Source organism: Xyrauchen texanus, chromosome 40 (genome assembly GCF_025860055.1).
Source record: "Xyrauchen texanus isolate HMW12.3.18 chromosome 40, RBS_HiC_50CHRs, whole genome shotgun sequence".
Classification (NCBI taxonomy): Eukaryota; Metazoa; Chordata; class Actinopteri; order Cypriniformes; family Catostomidae; genus Xyrauchen; species Xyrauchen texanus.
Genome location: NC_068315.1, coordinates 31,744,682 through 31,763,362, shown reverse-complemented (window position 1 = coordinate 31,763,362; position 18,681 = coordinate 31,744,682). Strand labels below are relative to the sequence as shown.

Genomic DNA, 18,681 nt, shown 5'->3' with positions numbered 1-18,681 from the left:
TAGCTCCAGCACCTGGAGTGGGAGACCCACAAAGTTTGAAAAAGGCCCAGCAAAGGTTGAGGAAGTTAAACTTGCCACAGGCGCTGCTAATACAGTTCTACTCACCAGTCATTGAGTTCAGATACCAAATTAGACATCAGAAGACTTCAAAGGACAGTTTGGATTGCTAAGAGCATTATTGGAACTCCCCAACCCATCCTGCTAGAACTGTACACATCCAGATTGAAGAAGAGGGCTGGTAAAATCACTCTTGACCCCAATCACCCAGCACAATTCCTTTTCAAACTGTTTCCCTCTGGCAGGCGCAACAGAGCACTGAGGACCAGAACAGCCAGGCAAATGAAAAAAAAAAATTCCCTCAGGCCATCCACTTCATGAACAGTTAAAACTGCCCCCAAAAACCTTCCTTTTGTCAATTCAACCATGTGCAATATTCAATTCATCCATTCATAATTATATCCATATTTCATGTATATTCTTTAACATGTCCTACCTCTTCTTCAATACATCACATCACCAGCACATAACTGTATATCTGTATGCAAAATATTCAAACAACATTATTGCTCTATTGTGTATTCCTCTTTAACTTCCTGGCAGATGTTTTGAAATGTTGCATTTTGTTGACTTTTCTCCTAAAAGTAAGATCTTTGTCCCCATGTGCATTTGCAAACTGTAGTCTGGCTTTTTTATGGCTGTTTGGATCAGTGGCGATATAGGGTTCGTTTTACTCTGGATATAGATACCAGTCTACCTGTTTTTTCCAGCATCTTCACAAAGTCCTTTGCTGTTGTTCTGGGATTTGCACTTTACGCACCTAACTACATTAATCTCTAGGAGACAGAATGCATCTCCTTCCTGAACAGTATGATGGCTGCATGGTCCCTTGCTGTTTATACTTGCATACTATTGGTTGTACAGATGAACGTGGTAGCTTCAGGTATTTGGAAATTGCTCCCAAGGATGAACCAGATTTGTGGAGGTACACAATTTGTTTTTTGGGCTGATTTCTTTTTGATTTTCCCATGATGTCAAGCAAAGAGCCACCAAGATTGAAGGTAGGCCTTAAAAATACATCCACAGGTCCACCTCCAATTCAGTACATCCCTTTTAGAAGCTAACTGGCTATTGTCTTAAGGCTTGACATAATATCTCTGGAATTTTCCAAGCTGCTTAAAGGCACAGTTAACTTAGTTTATGTAGACTTCTGACCCACTGGAATTGTGATATAGTCAATTAAAAGTGAAACAATTGATAAGTAGCGTGACGCTATGTGAGGTTCAGACATGTGAACGGCAAGCTCTGTGCACTTTGCAAGTTTTTCATTCTTTTTGTGTCCTAAACCGGTGAGATTTGATACACTCTGTTTCATAACTGTTCTATGAAGAATATATATCAAAGAATTCAAAATCCTTGGGCTCTGGTGACATTAAAAGACACTTAAGTGCTCAAGCTGATACCCCTGACAAGGCCGCAGACCAGGGACTCAATTTGGATGGTGCAGTGGGAGAAATTCAACGTCAACTGGTGAGCATGTCTGTAATACTGATGAAGGTTGTGGTGGACCTGGAGGATCTTTCTGTAATATATTGATTGATTACGATGATGGAGGTGAAATTCTCTGAGTTGGTTACAAGAATGTTGGATGTCAGGAAACAGATCGATTATCTCGAACCATCAGAGAGGGAATTATATACTAACCCGCTAATGACCAAGATAGATTTGGAAAGCATTTGGGAAAAGTTGGAAGACGTTGAGAATCGTAACCAGCGAAACAACGTCTGAATTGTTGGAATTTCTGAGCATGAGGAAGGCAGAGATATAGTGAAATTCCTAGACAAGCTCTTCCCGAGTCTGCTTGACATAACAGGCCATAAGATGGAAACCGAGCAAGCTCACAGAGTCCCGGCTCGGAGATCCATGGAGGGAGACAGGCCATCAATTCTTGCTAAATTTCTGAGACCATCCAATAAAGATCTTGTGTTATGCGATGCAAGGAGTAAATGAAAGCTTTCTTGGAAGAACCAGAGCATTTTCTTTTTCCCAGAGTTTGACAAGAGAGAAACATGATGGATTCAAGGAATGCAAGAAACTCTTACATCAATGGAAAATCAATTTTGCACTGATGTTCCAGGCCAAATTGAGAATAGATACTAAGGATAGCCACAAAGTATTTACATGCCTACAACAAGCGATGTCTTTAATAATGTCAATAGAATGAGTATGTTTTTTTTTTGGTGATTTTCATGTTGCACCAGAGTGAGCTTGACTCATTGAACATTCACTTGACTGTTCGAGGAAACTGGGTGCCATTTTTTATTTCTTCTTCTGATGACTCCGCCTAGCGACTGGAGTTTGTTTTGTGGAATAACACTCCTTCGGGTCAGTTGTGGGTGAATCTACTCATTCTTTGCACTTATGCCTCCTTTTGGGTGGAGTTTGTTTTATAGATTTTATTCTGTTATGTAATGCTGTCTCACAAAATTTGTATAGAAGCACCTTGATAGACTTAAGCAATCCGATGGCAAAGTTGTCACAGGGACTCTCATAGGCGTACATGGACTTTTTGAGTTTAGAGGGATGGATGTCGGTTAGCCCTTTTCTTTTTTCTGTTTATTTGGTTCTGAAGTTCGGGTTTGATTGTTGTGCTAATGTTGGAAAGTGGTCTTTATAATCTTGTTTTTGACACACAATCTATTTTATCTAATATGTAAAAATGTGAAATGTTAACATGAGTGGATTAGCTCTCTCCACATAACAACTGGCCCAAAAGTTGTTGAGTCTGTCCTTTTCTGCATATCGCGGCGCCGTTTTGTGGTCTGTTCTGCATAACGCGGTGGCTCATTTTAGCTTATCACGGCCCGTTCGTTCAGTTTTGCAGATGACACACCGGCCCGCTCGGTTCTCCTGATGGCCAGTCCGCCCCTGATCGGCCCCAAAGTGTGTTGGCCCACCGGGAAAATGTGGCTTGAATGTATGCCACATTCAAGCCACATACAAGGTAATCCTGGAAGAAAACTTACTTCCTTCTGATCTGACAATGTTCCCAAACTCTGAGGATCAACACTGCTTTTTTATTTTATTTTGACCAGTAGTCATTATCTGCAAATACATACTCTAAAATGACAAATAATTGTTTTGGGAATTTGGGAGAAATGTCGTCAGTACTTTATAAAATAAAAATGTTAATTTTACTCAAACATATAAATAGTATATAAGTATATAATAGAAGAATAATAGTACATAATAATAACATAATAAAACTATTATATAATAGTAATAATAATAATAATAGTATATACTTATAAATAGTAAATCTTGCAGAAATTTTGCAGTGGACTCTTAATTTTTTTCCAGAGCTGTATATATATGTATATGTATATATATATATATTCTGCTACAGCATAATTTTCTGGAAAGCTGCTTTGAACCTTTACGTGTTGTGAAAAGCGGCATACAAATAAAAATTACTTGACTACCTGCATGGCCAGATAATAACTACCTGAAGGCGTTACCAATATATACGCCAAGTGAAACGACTTGCCTAAAGAAAGAAATATTTATTACAGGTTAATTCTCAAATCGGGTGTCAAAAGTTAATTTTGAACCCTGATTAAGAATGTCAGCGATCACGGACCCCAAAAGTTGTCGACTAGTGTGTGCTCCTGTATAGAGGACTCATCCAGCAGAGAGGAATCACTGGGTGCAAAGCTGTTCAGCGTGCTGTTATGGGAATCCTGGAATGATGTTGAAGCAGACCTCGGACCCTGAAATATTGTTGTCGACCAAGAGCGAATGGGCCTTCTATGCAGATTCCTTCAAGAGAAAGAATAGAAAACATTGAAGATAGAGACAAAGTTGCAAAAATATTCCAAAGTAAATGCAAAATGCACAAAATCTTCATGTTTGTACACCTGCAGTAGAAAACGTTAAGACACCATATGCTTAAATGTATGAAATAGGTTTTGTACACAAATTGAAAGTGTGCCCATTTATGAATCCCCTGAAGAAAAATTTTAAGATTTGAATAGATGATTTGCACCAGCTAGTGACGAAAACATAGTCAACAGTTGGTCAGCATCCATGAAAAAGCTTTTAAACAATTTCAACTAAATCAAAATTTCTTAAGTTTAAAGGGTAACAAAACGCCTAAAACACATTGAGATGTTCACAAATATGTACATACTGCACATTATGTAAAACAATGATATTACATATTGTTTTAATATAACACACACAGCAGTTTTTTCAAGCCATTTGGTTTCTTTTGGTTATAAAACAAAAAGGTAATTATGACAGAATTTTTCATTTTGTGTGAACAAACTATCTCTTTAACATTTTTGCTAAATTCATAATTCATATGCTTTAGTTTCTGTAATTTCATAGTTTTGAAGACTTCCCTATATCCTAACAGTTGGAAGACAGTAATCTTGACTAGGAGTGTCCTAGTCCATTTGACTGGTAGTGTTGCACCAAAAGAGTATGATTTCCACTGATGAACTGCACTCACTTGTCATCTATGCGTAAGTTGGCACTGTTGTGGAGTGATGAGTCAAGCACACTGTCATCTCCATAGTAACTTGTACTAGGGTGCAGACGAAGACTGCGTCTGGACATCCTAGGAGATTGGTAGACGGGGCAGATCCTGTGCTCCTTCTCCAAGTCTTGATCTGAAGAGCTGTAACTGGAACTGATAGAAAAAGAGGGAGAAATATGGAAAAACAACACTTAGTACCTGACTAGTAAAGACTAGTTGCTACAAATGTGTGACATTCTATTAGCCTAACAATTCTACATTAAAGAGACCACGGAATGTCTTGACAAGAGCAATTTTCATTCCTGTATTGACATTTCCTGTTGAAACATTTGGGCGGTATCGAAGACCTTTTTGTTTGTTTTTTGCAATAAAGAACAACAGTGGCTGCCCACTTTTTCAGCCATCTTGGTTGGGGAAGTTTATTTAAAAAAAGGAATCCCATAAGGATTTCATAATAGTCTTCATAAAAAACTGTTCTAAGCCTTGAACCAAACCAATCAGCTCAGAGGTGAATCAGAACATTATACAAATATACAAGTACTTTGAGAGTGTAGGGAATTTGACATGATTATCGCATAATTCACAGAACAGCATGTGAGTGGGCGGTCGCTACTTGGCTTGTTTGGCGTGCTTTGTTCATCACAATTCTCTGATTGGTGGATAATTTCCAATCAGGATCATGGAAAGAGTGGTTCCTTATTAGGATTCCTCTATTAAACAAATTTGTTTTTAAAATAATAAAACATTTGAAATAACGTGGACTGATGGCTTCAACAGACATGCATACTATCAATTAACAACCTCAGAGTTTACGGTAAGTCTGTCTTTAAAGGTTTATAAGTTACCAAGTGTTTATAAGTTAAAAAGGTTTATAAACCTTAAAAAGGTTTATAAGTTAAAAGTGTATTACCGTGTGGAAAAATAATGGGATTTTTACATCCGGAACTAGACCGTTAACTGTTGCACTCTATTGCTAGTCAGTTGCAGGAGGTATAAGGGGGAGGGGAAAGCTCATTCTAGAGAACATTTTATTGGAAAAATATTAGTAGTGCAAGAAAAGTCTTATCATTTTAGAAAGCGAACTGACAACTTTTAGGGGTACATAACCATATATAATGTGGGGGGGAGGGGGTCAAAATGTAATAGTTTTGCAATATTTTTCCTCACAATAATCAATATTATTTTTAACTTCAACAACATCCCTTAGAATGCACAGTTATTACGCTTTACCACCGAGACTGAAAGGGTCTCCTTTGACATCACCCAAAATATGGGAAAAGTTGTTGACAAATGGACAAGTTGGAAACCATTCAAAATCCGTTTGTTGAGTTTGGCAAAATTTTGGTTTGTCATTTTCATGTCCAAATAGGTAATTAGCTACATTCTATCACAACTGAAGTGAACACTAAAGAGATCCATTTCACATTCCAGGTCAACATACAATGTGAAAAATAATAATAATAATAATAATAATAATGAAAACATTTAACAGACTTATTTGAGGGTCAGTGTGGGGATGGGGGAGTGGTCATGTGTCTTGTCTGCGAGAGAGAGAGTGGTAAGGTTCGTCTCCTGGGTTGTAATTATCTCAAACACCCGTCTCTTGTTAAAGTGATGATGATGATGAGTGGATGCTGGGGATGGCAGCAAAATATCTACATGCCCACTCAAAGGATGTCTTTTATAAAGTTGACAGACTGAGTAAGTCATGGTATTTTAGTTTTTTTTATTCGGCCTTCGAGTGAATTTGACTCTTGACCATCCAGGACGCCTGTTGTGTTTCTTTTTGTGCTGGTTCCACCTAGCGGCTACAGTTTGTTTTGTGGACTATTTTCATGAGACATTGGAATGAGTATGTCATCTGCTGCACTCATAAACACTGCTCAGCTCACTGAACACTTGTTTGTCTGTCTGAGGAAACTGTACGGCTTTATATTGTTAGGAACTTGTTTTGTGGACGATCACACCTTCTAGACAGTTCTGTGTATGAATCTACATGTTCTTTGTGTTTATTCTGCCTATTGGTTGGGGATGGTTTTACAAAGTTTTTTCTGTTGTGTAATTTTGCCTTACAAAATTTGGGTAGAATCACCGGACTTGAGCAATCCTATGGCAAAGTTGTCTCGGGGGCTCTCTTAGGTGTTCGTGGACCTTTCAAGTTTAGAGAGATTGACGGCAGTTGGCGCTGTCGTGTGCTGGGTTAATGTGCACTTTCTTTCTTTTTTCTGTTTGTTTGGCTCTATGTTGGAATGTGGTCTGTATAATCTTATTTTTTACACACAATCAATTTTTTCTAATATATCAAAATGTCAAATGTTAATATGAGTGAGTTATCTTTCTCCACATGGAATGTGAATGGGTTGGGGCACCCCATAAAAAGAAGGAAGGTTATTTCTTTTCTTAAGCGTAAGAAATGTGATATAATGTTTTCTTCAAGAAGCTGAAAAATTTGGGAAGATATGGGGTGGACATATTTTCTTTAGTGCTGGCTCAATTAAGACCAAGAGAGTCATTACATTGATAAGTAAACATCTACAAATCAAATGTCTCAGATTAAAGATAAATTAGGGAAAATCATTATAGTTTTAGCAGAAATTCAGGGGCAAAGGTTGGTTTTGACTAATATTTACACACCTAACTTTGATGATAAGGGCTTTTTTATTGATCTCGAAAGGATGATGCAAGCCACTGGCACCCCTCATGATATTATATTGGGAGGAGCCTTTAATCTTTTGATGGACTCAGTCCTTGATCATAGTGAAGCAAAAAAGTGTAAGCACCCAAGAGCCACATTGATGATTCACAGAATGTGTAAAAATCTTGGTCTTGCAGCTATTTGGTGACGTTTGAAGCCATCTGGTAGGGACAATAAAAACATTTCATCAGTCCATAAGAATAGATTTTTTAGAATTCTAGAATAGATTTTTTTTTTTAGATCTAAGTCTGGGACGCTTACCGTTCCATTTACATTTAAGCATTTGGCAGACGCTTTTATCCAAAGTGACTTACAGAGCCCTTATTACAGGGATAATCCCCCTGGAGCAACCTGGAGTTAAGTGCCTTGCTCAAGGACACAATGGTGGTGGCTGTGGGGATCGAACCGACAACCTTCTGCTTAACAGTTTAGTGCTTAACAGTAACAAATGTAGCTACCTGGTAGTGGTGGTGGCATAATGGGCTACTACCAGGTAGTTACATTTTGGAATACAATTCATTTTAATAACATTAACCTTCCCAATCATCGATAAATGTAATGAAGCCCACCTGTCCATATCGCTCAAAAACCTTTTTATTAAACAGGCCAAAATTAACTTACTAAATCACACAAATTAGCTGGGAATAAAATGCCCAAATACTTTATTTGGATACTGGAAGGCGATCCGGCTGTAAAGTCGTAACTGGACAGTACGCTGTCAGAGCCAAAGCTTCGGATTTAGACTAGGGATCTGATACTGAAGCTTTTAGACGGATCGGGTATCGGTCCGACGAGCCCGATCCAATTCCGATACTGTGTGTTAGTCATGTTCGTTAATGTCAAGCTCAAAATATGACATAAAAGAACGATAATAACACAATTAAAGTAGTTAATATGAATCATGCATTTTATTCAAAGCCACTTGAAGACATGCGATAGCTCTGTGAATTACAAAAGGCTGTGTTTAATAAGTAAATATATAAAACGCACACGCTGCTCCAGCGAATGGCGCTGCTCTGTTTACACACACACAAACTCACGGCTATTTTTAGCCTTCACAGCGGTGTGCAATATTTGAGCGCTACTCACGAATAACATCTCAGATGTAGATATTCAATAGTTCGGTTCACTTATAATATGCATTTTTAATGGCACTGGAAGTGCATTTTACCAGAATTTGAATAAGAAGCAAATTAAACTACTGTGAACTTTCCTGCAAACAAACACACTTACAGGACTTCCTGGAGAGTTAAGAATGTCAAAATAAAAGCATGAGGTTTTAAAAGTTTAAGGTGCACAATTGATATATATTACTAAATATTACTATTATAATATATTATTATTTGTTTATTAATTGTAATAATATTTAAGTTGAATGAGTTCCAAAAATAACTGTGTGAATGAAAAGTGAGCTGATATTTTATAACTAAATTGAACAAAAAAGAGGTCTGAATCCTTTAAAGTCCAGATACATTTCTACTGATGACTTGTACTGGAATTACTGTTAATTTTCCTGCTACATTATCCAGTATACTAGTTAATAATAAAGTGTTTCTTAATAGGCTGTATATTTATATTTAAATAATGTGTAGTAGAGGTTTGTGTTTCTTTACATACTAAGGAGCACACCCAATTATTTCCACACAATAATGTAAAGATATCCTAAACATATTATGCAAAAAAACAACACTGGTATCGGATCGGGATCGGCCGATACTGAGATTTCCGATATCGGAATTGGAAGAGAAAAAGTGGTATCGGTGCATCCCTAATTTAGACAAATTTAATTGTATCCTTAGAACATGGAAAAGGAATTAATAGTTCTGTGGAGGTAAAGCAAAGATCTAGTAGGGTCAGAGACAAATAATAAAATATCATCTGCGTAAAGCAGAAGCTTATGCGCCACACCTCCCGCCAACACCCTTCGAAAATCGTCCTCCTTTCTTATCGTGGCTGCTAATGGTTCCAGGGCAAGACAGAACAATAAGGGGGAAAGAGGGCAACCCTGCCGAGTGCCCCTATCCAAAGTAAAATAATCTGAATGTAATAATTTTTTAGACTGCTACAGGGTGTCTATAAAGTAACTTAATCCAACCAATAAATGTACTCCCGAACCAATATATTTCCACAATCTTAAAAAGATAATCCCATTCTACCATATGAAATGCCTCAAGTGAGATGGCAGCGACCGGAGACTGATCCTTCGCCACTGACCACATGATATTGATGAAACGCCTAAAGCTATAAGAAGATCTGCAGCCCTGAATAAACCCCACCTGATCTATATGTATAAGAGATGTCATAACTTTACTTAGTCGGTTAGCCAAAATATTTGACAACATCTTTGTCCTTTTTAAGAATCAGAATGATCCAGACTTGTGTCTTGGTTGGCAGAAGTTTTCCATTCTTAAATGATTCCATATAAACTTCTAACAAAAGTGGAGCCAGTTCTGTAGCATAGGATCTAAAAAATTCAATGGCAAAGCCATCTGGCCCTGGAGCCTTGCCAGTAGGCAGGGCCTTAATTACCTCGTCAAGCTCCTCCAAGGTTGGAATCAACAGAATTTTTTGCTCAGCCGTCAGTTTAGGAAGATCTAATTAATTAAAGTTTCTAATATCGTCATTAGAAGACGAAGACATGGAAATATAAAGATCAAGATAGAATTCTTTAAAAGCATTATTAATATCAATAGCCGAGGTAAAAATTTCACCACCAGCAGATTTTACTGAGGGAATGATTAAAAAAGACTCTCTCTGCTTTATATATCTTGCCAAAAGCTAGCCTGCTTTGCCCCCCAACTCAAAGTATGACTGTCTTGCCCTGAATAGCCAAAACTCCACCTTCCGTGACAAAATAGCATTATATCTGTATTTCAATTGGGTCAATTCTCTGAGGCCATGAGACGACATTCGGCGATTCAGCTCTGTCTTGGTACTTTTAATATTCTCTTCCAACTCCACAAGTTCTCATGCTTTGGATTATTTGATGAATTAGGCATATTGTATGATCCGACCCCTAAGAACCGCCTTAAGTGCCTCCCAAGCCACGCCCACAGAGTATACTGAGGACCTGTAGGTCTCCATATAAACATTAATTTCAGCTTTTAGCATTTGTTGGAAATCAGGATTTTGCAAAAGGATACATTAAATCACGAACTATATGATTTATATTTATCCATATGTGGCAAGATCTCTAAACTCACCAGGGTGTGATCTGAGACTAAAATGTTTCCAACTGAGCAATAAACAGATGAAATGAGGGACTTGGAAATAAAAACAAATATATTCTAGAATAAATCTTATTGACTGATGAAAAAAAAAATTATAGTCCCTACCAGATGGGTTCAAAGGTTTACAAATATCTGTAAGACCAAGATTTTTTAAACACCCTGTGAAGAATCAATGTTGCTATAGGGGGCTTGCACACTTTTGCTTCAATTTTGCTTGAATTTAGACTAAAGTCTCCTCCCATTATTATATCATGAGGGGTGCCAGCGGCTTGCAACATCCCTTCAAGATCTATAAAAAAGCCCTGATCATCAGCATTAGGTGTGTAAATATTAGCCAAAATCAACCTTTGCCCCTGAATTTCAGCTAAAACAATAATGACTCTTCCTAATTTATTTTTAATCTGTTTGAGACATTTGAATTGTAGATGTTTACTTATCAATGTAATGACTCCCCTGATTTTACTTGAGCCAGCACTAAAGAAAATATGTCCACCCCATATCTTCCCAAATTTTTCAGCTTCCTGCAGGGAAAGATGCATTCCTTGAAGAAAAATCATATCATATTTCTTACGTTTAAGAAAAGAAATAACCTTCCTTCTTTTTATAGGGTGCCCCAACCCATTCACATTCCATGTGGAGAGAGACAATCCACTCAATTTAACCTTTGACATTTTGACATATTAGAGAAAATCGATTGTGTATCAAAAATAAAATTATAAAGACCAAATTACCCATTAGTGCAACAATCAAACCTCAAACTTCCTCCCGCAATCAAACAAACAGAAAAAAGAAAAACGGTGCATTAACCCCATGCACGACAGCGCCAACCGGTGTCCATCCCTCCAAATTCAAAGAGTCCATGTACGTCTGCGAGAGTCCCTGTGACAACTTTGCCATCAGATTGCTCAAGTCTGGTGATTCTATACAAATTTTGTGAAAAAGAATTACAAAAAAATTATATTTTATATATCTAAAACTTTATAGATAATTGTTAATTATCTATAAAACAAACTCCAGCCAAAAGGCAGAACAAAAATAAATAAATAAATAAAAATACAAATAAAATTTAATAATAATAATCCTTTCAGTTTCCTTTGACATTCAAACAAGTGTTCAGTGAGCCGGCTGTTTCATATGTGCAGCAAATTAGGAGGCATAAGCACAAAGAACGAGCAGATTCATCCATAACTATCACTTCAGCGGAAAAGCTTCCTTTCGTCGATGCAAAAGGTTTCTTGAAGCAGTGCTATGCCACAAAACATACTTCAGCCGCTAGGTGGGACCAACACAAAAAGAAACAAAAAATGGCACCCAGCTTCCTCAGACAGACTAAGGCGTATAGCGAGTTAATCCACTCTGGGGCCACATGAGAAACACCAAATGGCTTACTCACCCATTGTCTCTATAAGGGTTGCAGCATTATACCGGTTTCACGGTATACCATGGTTTGAAAATTGACGGTTATCATACCATGAACATTTGCTAATCTACGGTATTGAAAAAAATGCAACCGGACAGAGAATCTCACCTGCACGTGCGCATCTCCTTTCCTCCTCGGCTGCAGACTCGTCAAATTGCGCCCCACACACGCGCAGCGGAGAAAATGTCAGAGAGAAGCGAAGCGAGGGGGTCTGACATAAGTGAGTGTGCGTGTGAGTTAAAGCAGTGTTTCTCAACTGGTGGGTCATATTTAAATTCGGACTGGGTCGCAGACAGCAGGGAAAGAACAATGCCATGGTTCTCCCATTGAAGGTATTTCGGCGGCCGCCCAAGTGATATCTTATTTTGGACAGCAGAGGCAAATTGAATGATAATCTTGCAATCAGCTAAAGGCTTCTCGTCTGCACTTTTGCACGAGTGTAACGGAACCAGCTCACGATCATGATCTGCTCTGTCTCTGGCGCGCGTGCGCATGCAACAACCGGGTTTCACTTGAGTGCAGACCTCAAAACTGATGTGACCAAATTAAATCGAACCTCTCAAACAGTAGGCAGCAATAACATGCCAAACAGCACTGAGGAGGAAAAGAGCAACACTGTGAAATGCACAAAATAATAATATAATTATACATCATCGTCTTTACTAAATTGTTTCACGATTTTACAGGAGTAAAAGTAACTTATATTTTCACAAAATGTTATAGTTTCATATGTAATCATCTAAAAGGTAGATTTATTTTACTTTACTTATTTGCATGTTCTGTTTGAATTATGTTTGAAATTAGAAAAAAACAAGATAATAATGGGCTCATATAAGTAAATAGGCTCTTCAATTTTTTAAAAGGGGGGAGAGAAAATTTCCTGTAGATTTTGTTGTTGACGCCAACATAAATAGAATGCGACCCAGGATACATTAAATACAGGTTACGTTTTTACTATGGTGGGTCGCTGCTTGATCTCCAATGTAAAATCTGGTCCTGAAGCAAAACCTATTGAGAACCACTGAGTTAAAGGTACAGACAGGAGCATTCTGGCTGTGCTGTCACACACCTACAGTAAATGTTAATTGTTATTAATCGTAGCTATGCTAACATGTAAACTAACATGCTTTAGTTATATAACATGTTATAGTTACATGCTATTTCTTTTATCGTGTTAATAATTTGGTTTATTATAATTCTATTAGCTTTCTTACTTATTCTATTTATTTTATTTTCAAAAGAGATACTTTTTTTACACATCAATAAATTTTTTTTTTCAAATTTCAATTATAATAAAGTATTTGCTCAACCAAAAAAAAAAACCTTCTGTTTTCACTCTTTTAAGGGTCATTGTAACCGATAATAATAATTTTGTAATAATGTATACTTTAATATCATGAAACTGTGATATTTTCTGAGACGGTTATCATACCTTGAAAATCTCATACCATTGCAACCCTTGTCTTTATGAAAGACAATGCATGTTGTGGCCATGTAAATATTTTGCGGCCATCCTTAGTATCTATTCTCAATTTGGCTGGAAACATCAGTGCAAAAGCAATCTTCCGTTGATGCAAGAGTTTCTTACGTTCCTTGAATCGATCACGTTTCACTCTTGTCGAATTCGCAAAATCTGGGAACAAGAAAATGCTGTGTTTTTTCCAAGAAAGCTTTCCTTTGCACCTTGCCTCACGCAATACAATATCTTTATCGAATGATCTCAGAAATTTGGCCAGAATTGATCGGGCCCTCGATCGTCTCCCTCAGCCGATCTCTGAGCCAGGAATTCCAACAATTCGGATGTTATTCTGACAGCTCCTATTCTCAAATTCTTCCAGTTTTTCAAAAACGTGATCCAAATCAACTTTTGTTGCCAGCAGTTTATCAGATCATTTCTTCTCCGATGACTCCATATAATCGATCCGTTTCTCAATGTCCGACAATCTTGTAACCAACTCAGAGAATTTAGTTTCCATCGCCGTAATCGATCGACATATTACAGTGAGATCCTCCTAGTCAGCAACAACTTTCGTAAGCATCACAAACATGTTGGACAGCTGACACTGGATTTCTCCCACCGCACCGTCCAAACCGAATCCCTGGTCCGCAGGCCCATCAGAGGTTTCAGCTTGAGCACGTAAGTGTCTTTTAATATCTCCAGAGCCCAAGGATTTTTACTTGTTTGCCATGTTGACTTCATAGAACAGATATGTTGCAGGGTATATCGAATCTTACCAGATTATAACATAAAAATAATTAAAAACTAGCAATGTGCGCAGAGCTCATCGTTCACACATCCGCTCCTCCCATGGCATCACGTGACTCTCCCATCATCTTTGATTTTTAATGGGAATGACTGTGAGAGATAAACTTAGCATCTCTTAAATAGCATGAATGGTATAAAGCTGTATAAAGCTCCTAGATCACATCTGATTTTCCACAAATCATGTTGTCTGGAGTTCTTTGTATTCTGAATGTTCTTAGACAGATATTTTATCAATGTTTTGTCTGCGGAACGATCCAAAAACACTTTAAACTGCAGTACAGCCCACTGAAGAGACTGTACGTCTATCCCTCACAGCCTCGTTATCATTCCCATAAAAAAATCAAAGATGGTGCTGAGAATAATGTCTATAGAATTTTTTATAGTTATTTTCCCTTTGCTGTGCCCAGCCATCTTTTCTAAACTTAATGTTTGCAACCAGCCATTGATATGACCCAAGACATAAAAGCAACTGTCATCTCTCTGGAACAAACCCAGCATTCACGTTTGTGAACTTTGGAGCCGTTCTGCTCAACTCTGGCCTGGTACTGTGACAAAAGCCATTCAGACAGCAGCTGGTGAGCAAACCAAATGCTAAACAGTAACTTGACAATGTATAATTAACTTAAGCTCAATACTAAGAGCACTAGCACTGTGGCTAATGACTCACTGCAATACATAAACACACTGTACACAAATAAGACAGACAACACATAGGTGTATACACACAGCACTGTCCAGCCCCAGCTCTCCAGCCCCCATCTGTCGTCAGCATTCGTCCCATGTGAAAAACACATTACAACACACCCTCATGCTCCAGACAGAAGCAGCTCTGATGGGATCAAGTGAATTAAGATGGCTTGCTCTACTTCCTGTGTTTAGCTCCTGTAGGTGACATGTGAGCCACTAAACAGTTTGTCCCTCCCACCTCACCTCATGATCTCGATCACTGTCTATTTTACATGCAAGATGTGACTTCACTTTGAACATGGGATGAGTTAAATCTGTAAATCTGCTGAAAAGTCAAGTCATCAAAACCAGTCAGTGCACAGGAAACCAAATCCAGAGCTCAACAAAAAGGTTTTTTTTTATGAACACAGACAACACATCATAAATATATATATATATATATATTTTAAATCAAGTAGTTCTTATTAAACATTACTTGGAACGTGTATTGAAAAATGTTATTACTCAACTCATACACATTCCAAGTATAATGGACACAAAATTATCAAGTATAATTGCAGTTGTGCAGAAGACACACATGTTTATGTGTAACTAGCTAACTGCACTTAAAAGGTTCACTTTACTTGAGCTAAATAAGTACATTTACTTAATATTTTCATAAAGGCAATCGGTTTCTAATGCCCAAAGTAAATTTAGATTTTGATGCGAATGCTCAGCATCTCTGTACAGTCAAACGCAAGCCTGTCAAAGTATATGAAGGTGCACGCATACAAAGGAGGTTGGCACATGCGCGCTATGACTGCTATGAGACGCCGGAAGATTTATCTTCAAAAGTTAAGACCCATAAAGATGTTTTATATTCCTTCAGACTTGCGTTATACAAATGCAGGCATCTCCTGACATCATCCTCACACACGCTCTGTGGATGTGCATATCTACAGTTGTTTTGTTTTTACATTCGTCTCCTGTTATTTACAGGGATTACATCTTCTAGCATTTCTTATTAACATGGCAAAGCCTTAAGCAGATGAATGAGTGTGAATGGCTACTCATTTATGTGGTATGTATAGTATTTACTAATCCACTAATAGCCTAAACACATTTAGAAACATTATTTATAACAGCAAAGTTGTAACACAAAAGTCTAAAAGATTCCACCTAATAGATTAGCCTATTTAATACGTCAAAATCCCACGGTTACTGTTTATACTGTAAAATTGTGATACTTTTTTGTATATGTGTAATTTGACAAACCTGCATCAACATAATCCAACAGAGCCGATCCATGAGTTGTTTTAATGCTCAAGTCACACCACACAAACAAATATTTTGATGAGAAGCATAGAGATTAATATAATTTATATTGGCCTGAAATACTTGGGAGTCTGCCTAAAATATTGTAATGCAGGAAAAACCCTCAAACTAAAATGTTGCCAAACTCTGGATTTGAAAGACAAGAGGTGGATTTCGAAAAGTCTCCAATGCATTTATGCTGTCAACAACTTTTCTGTGTTCTGGGTGACGTAAAGAGAGTCCTGAAATACTAGATCGATTGGTTAAGAGCAGTGTTGTAATCAGATTACTTTTTCAAGTAACGAGTAAAGTAACAAAAAAATATTTTAGACCATATTATCGGAGTTACTTTTTCAATCAAGTAACGCATTGCTTTTGTACACATCTACATTCCCTGTATTGTGAGAAATCGGGAGTAAAATTGTGCAAACTTCAGGGAATGTAGTGCATGATGAGCACTGTAGTTCTATAGAGTGTGAGGCCAGAGATAAGTCACCGATTTAAATGCCTAACAAAGAAGCTCCTGCCCAACGGTCAACGGATGTAGAAAGGAAGTCCCGCCTTACAGGTAAAAGAGCCAATCACCTTTTAGATACAGAAATAGCCTGTCAATCAACTCGCTACAACGCATGCGCATTAGCTATACAAGCCTTTTAACGAAACAAAATTCTGTTTTAAAGGGGTCATGACATGGTTTTTTTTATTGTATTATTATGTTCCCTTAGGTGCAATTATAGTATTAATATATTTTTTTTTAAGAAAAACTTTTAAAATCTAGTGATTTATGACCTTTTCCCACCCTGTTTCTCATCCTCTGATTCAAACAGTCTGTTTTGGGGGCGTTTTCCATTTAAGACTTCAGTGTTAACGCCCACTGTTATGATTGGCTAACGTCAGTGCCTATGTATCAATTATTGACGCCCCAGCCAGAACAATATGCAAGTAAACTAAGTAAAAACACTGTGATTATTCATAATGAATGAAATTGCGCTTTAAAAAGTAGTTTAAAGTTTAAAATAGATTACTTACAGTTTGCGTCGTCGTTGTTCCCAGAATAGTCGACACGGACTTATCTTTGAGCAACAGTTTTCTGGCAAAGCCAGCATCATATTGAGATTTGTTCTCAAAACAGTCATCCTTAAAATGTACAGAACAAACGCTTAAGTTAACACTGCCGTGACTGGGACGTCCTCAAAAAATAAACTGCATCCATTTTTCCCTGACGTCTGGATCTTTCGGCAGCTTATTCAGAGGTTTTGTTTGACCACAGCCAGGAACAGCACATCTGTGTGGCATCGTAATTTTCCTGTGCACAAGTAGTCTCTGTCAGAGCTCGCTGTCCATCGACTGAACACTTGTGAGGCGCACGGCGATACGAAATGAGCGTAGTTGTCTTGCGCTTATAGCGTAGTTATGTTGTGCTGGAGGCGGTCATATGCAAACGCTGTTACGTCACTTCTAACCGACACGTCACTTTTAACCATGAATCCAGAACGAGCTGTATTTTGAGCTTGATTAAATAAATGATTCGTTTAGAATGGGGAGGACGTCTTAAAATATTAAACTTGCAGGACGTTTTAATGATACAAAGACCTCTTATATACCAAAAGATCAAGGCAAATTTGGTTTCTCATGTCATGACCCCTTTAAGTTTCTAATGGTGTAGTTTAAGCATCACAACACAACAGAATAGAGAGTAAATGTAATTTTGTTGTAGGTTTCTAATTATTTAAATAGTGCTAGATACAGTAACAACTACTTCTATTATACAGAAAATGGTGGGAAAGCAAATTACACTGATGACTACGACACCTCTCAAAAAGAAACGACAGGTGAAGCTCACTCTAATATTCATATAATGTAGCATTTATCCTAGTTTAGTAGCACTACACTAGTGAGTACAATGCAACAAGCATCATTATTGTCTTTAAACAGTTAATAAATATTAACAAATAGATTAATAAAGATGTATATGTTCAAGTGTATAAACTAGAAGTAAAATGCGGCAACCCTATGGCTATCATACAACTGCTGCACACCAAAACAGTATAATAAGGTTGTTCATATAATTGCAGAGGGGTTACAATAACCAAAAAGTCCAAGTTTCTTTACATCCATTCAAAGACGAGACCGTATTCTCCAAGCAGATTTCATGACACAGTAAATCAATATAAGCGTCTTCGTTTCATTTACGGAGAATCACGTGACTTACTCAAACGTGTCCAGTGCCCTCCATCTTCACGCCATCTCAGCGTTCAACACTCAACATAGCAAAAACGACAACAAAAAACCCCGTTAAACATTTATAATTAATATCTGCTGAATGCGAGTCGTCTCCATGAGCTCCGATATGACATCACGAACTGTGGGCAGGTGAATGAACCAATGAGGATAAGCGTCGTCCTGCTCCCGCGAAATACAAACCAGTGTTTTCACAGGGGGAAAGGACACATCGGACTATGGCAGGCGCTTTTATAATTTAATATTCAGATTTGACGATCCATAATTATGTTTTGACTAGTCAAAATTCCAATTTCAGATATCTGTTGTGCA

At 37.6% G+C, this 18,681-nt stretch overlaps 1 protein-coding gene across 4 annotated transcripts in view; it reads right to left on the bottom strand.

The window, feature by feature from the left end:
* The window catches only part of sun1a (Sad1 and UNC84 domain containing 1a), a 72,433-nt gene extending 53,969 nt beyond the window's left edge, over window positions 1–18,464 (bottom strand). For 3 of the 4 annotated variants that reach the window (XM_052113303.1, XM_052113304.1, XM_052113306.1), the window contains exons 1-3: window positions 14,875–15,007; window positions 4,511–4,690; window positions 3,638–3,816 (exon numbers count right to left, since the gene is read on the bottom strand). In XM_052113303.1, coding sequence (XP_051969263.1) covers window positions 3,638–3,816; window positions 4,511–4,690; window positions 14,875–14,942 — 427 coding nt within the window. In that variant the 5' untranslated portion in view covers window positions 14,943–15,007. Of the gene's footprint in view, window positions 1–3,637; window positions 3,817–4,510; window positions 4,691–14,874; window positions 15,008–18,340 lie in introns of those variants that run through there. The other variant, XM_052113305.1, reaches the window with a different exon arrangement.
* Window positions 18,465–18,681: the final 217 nt, after the last annotated feature.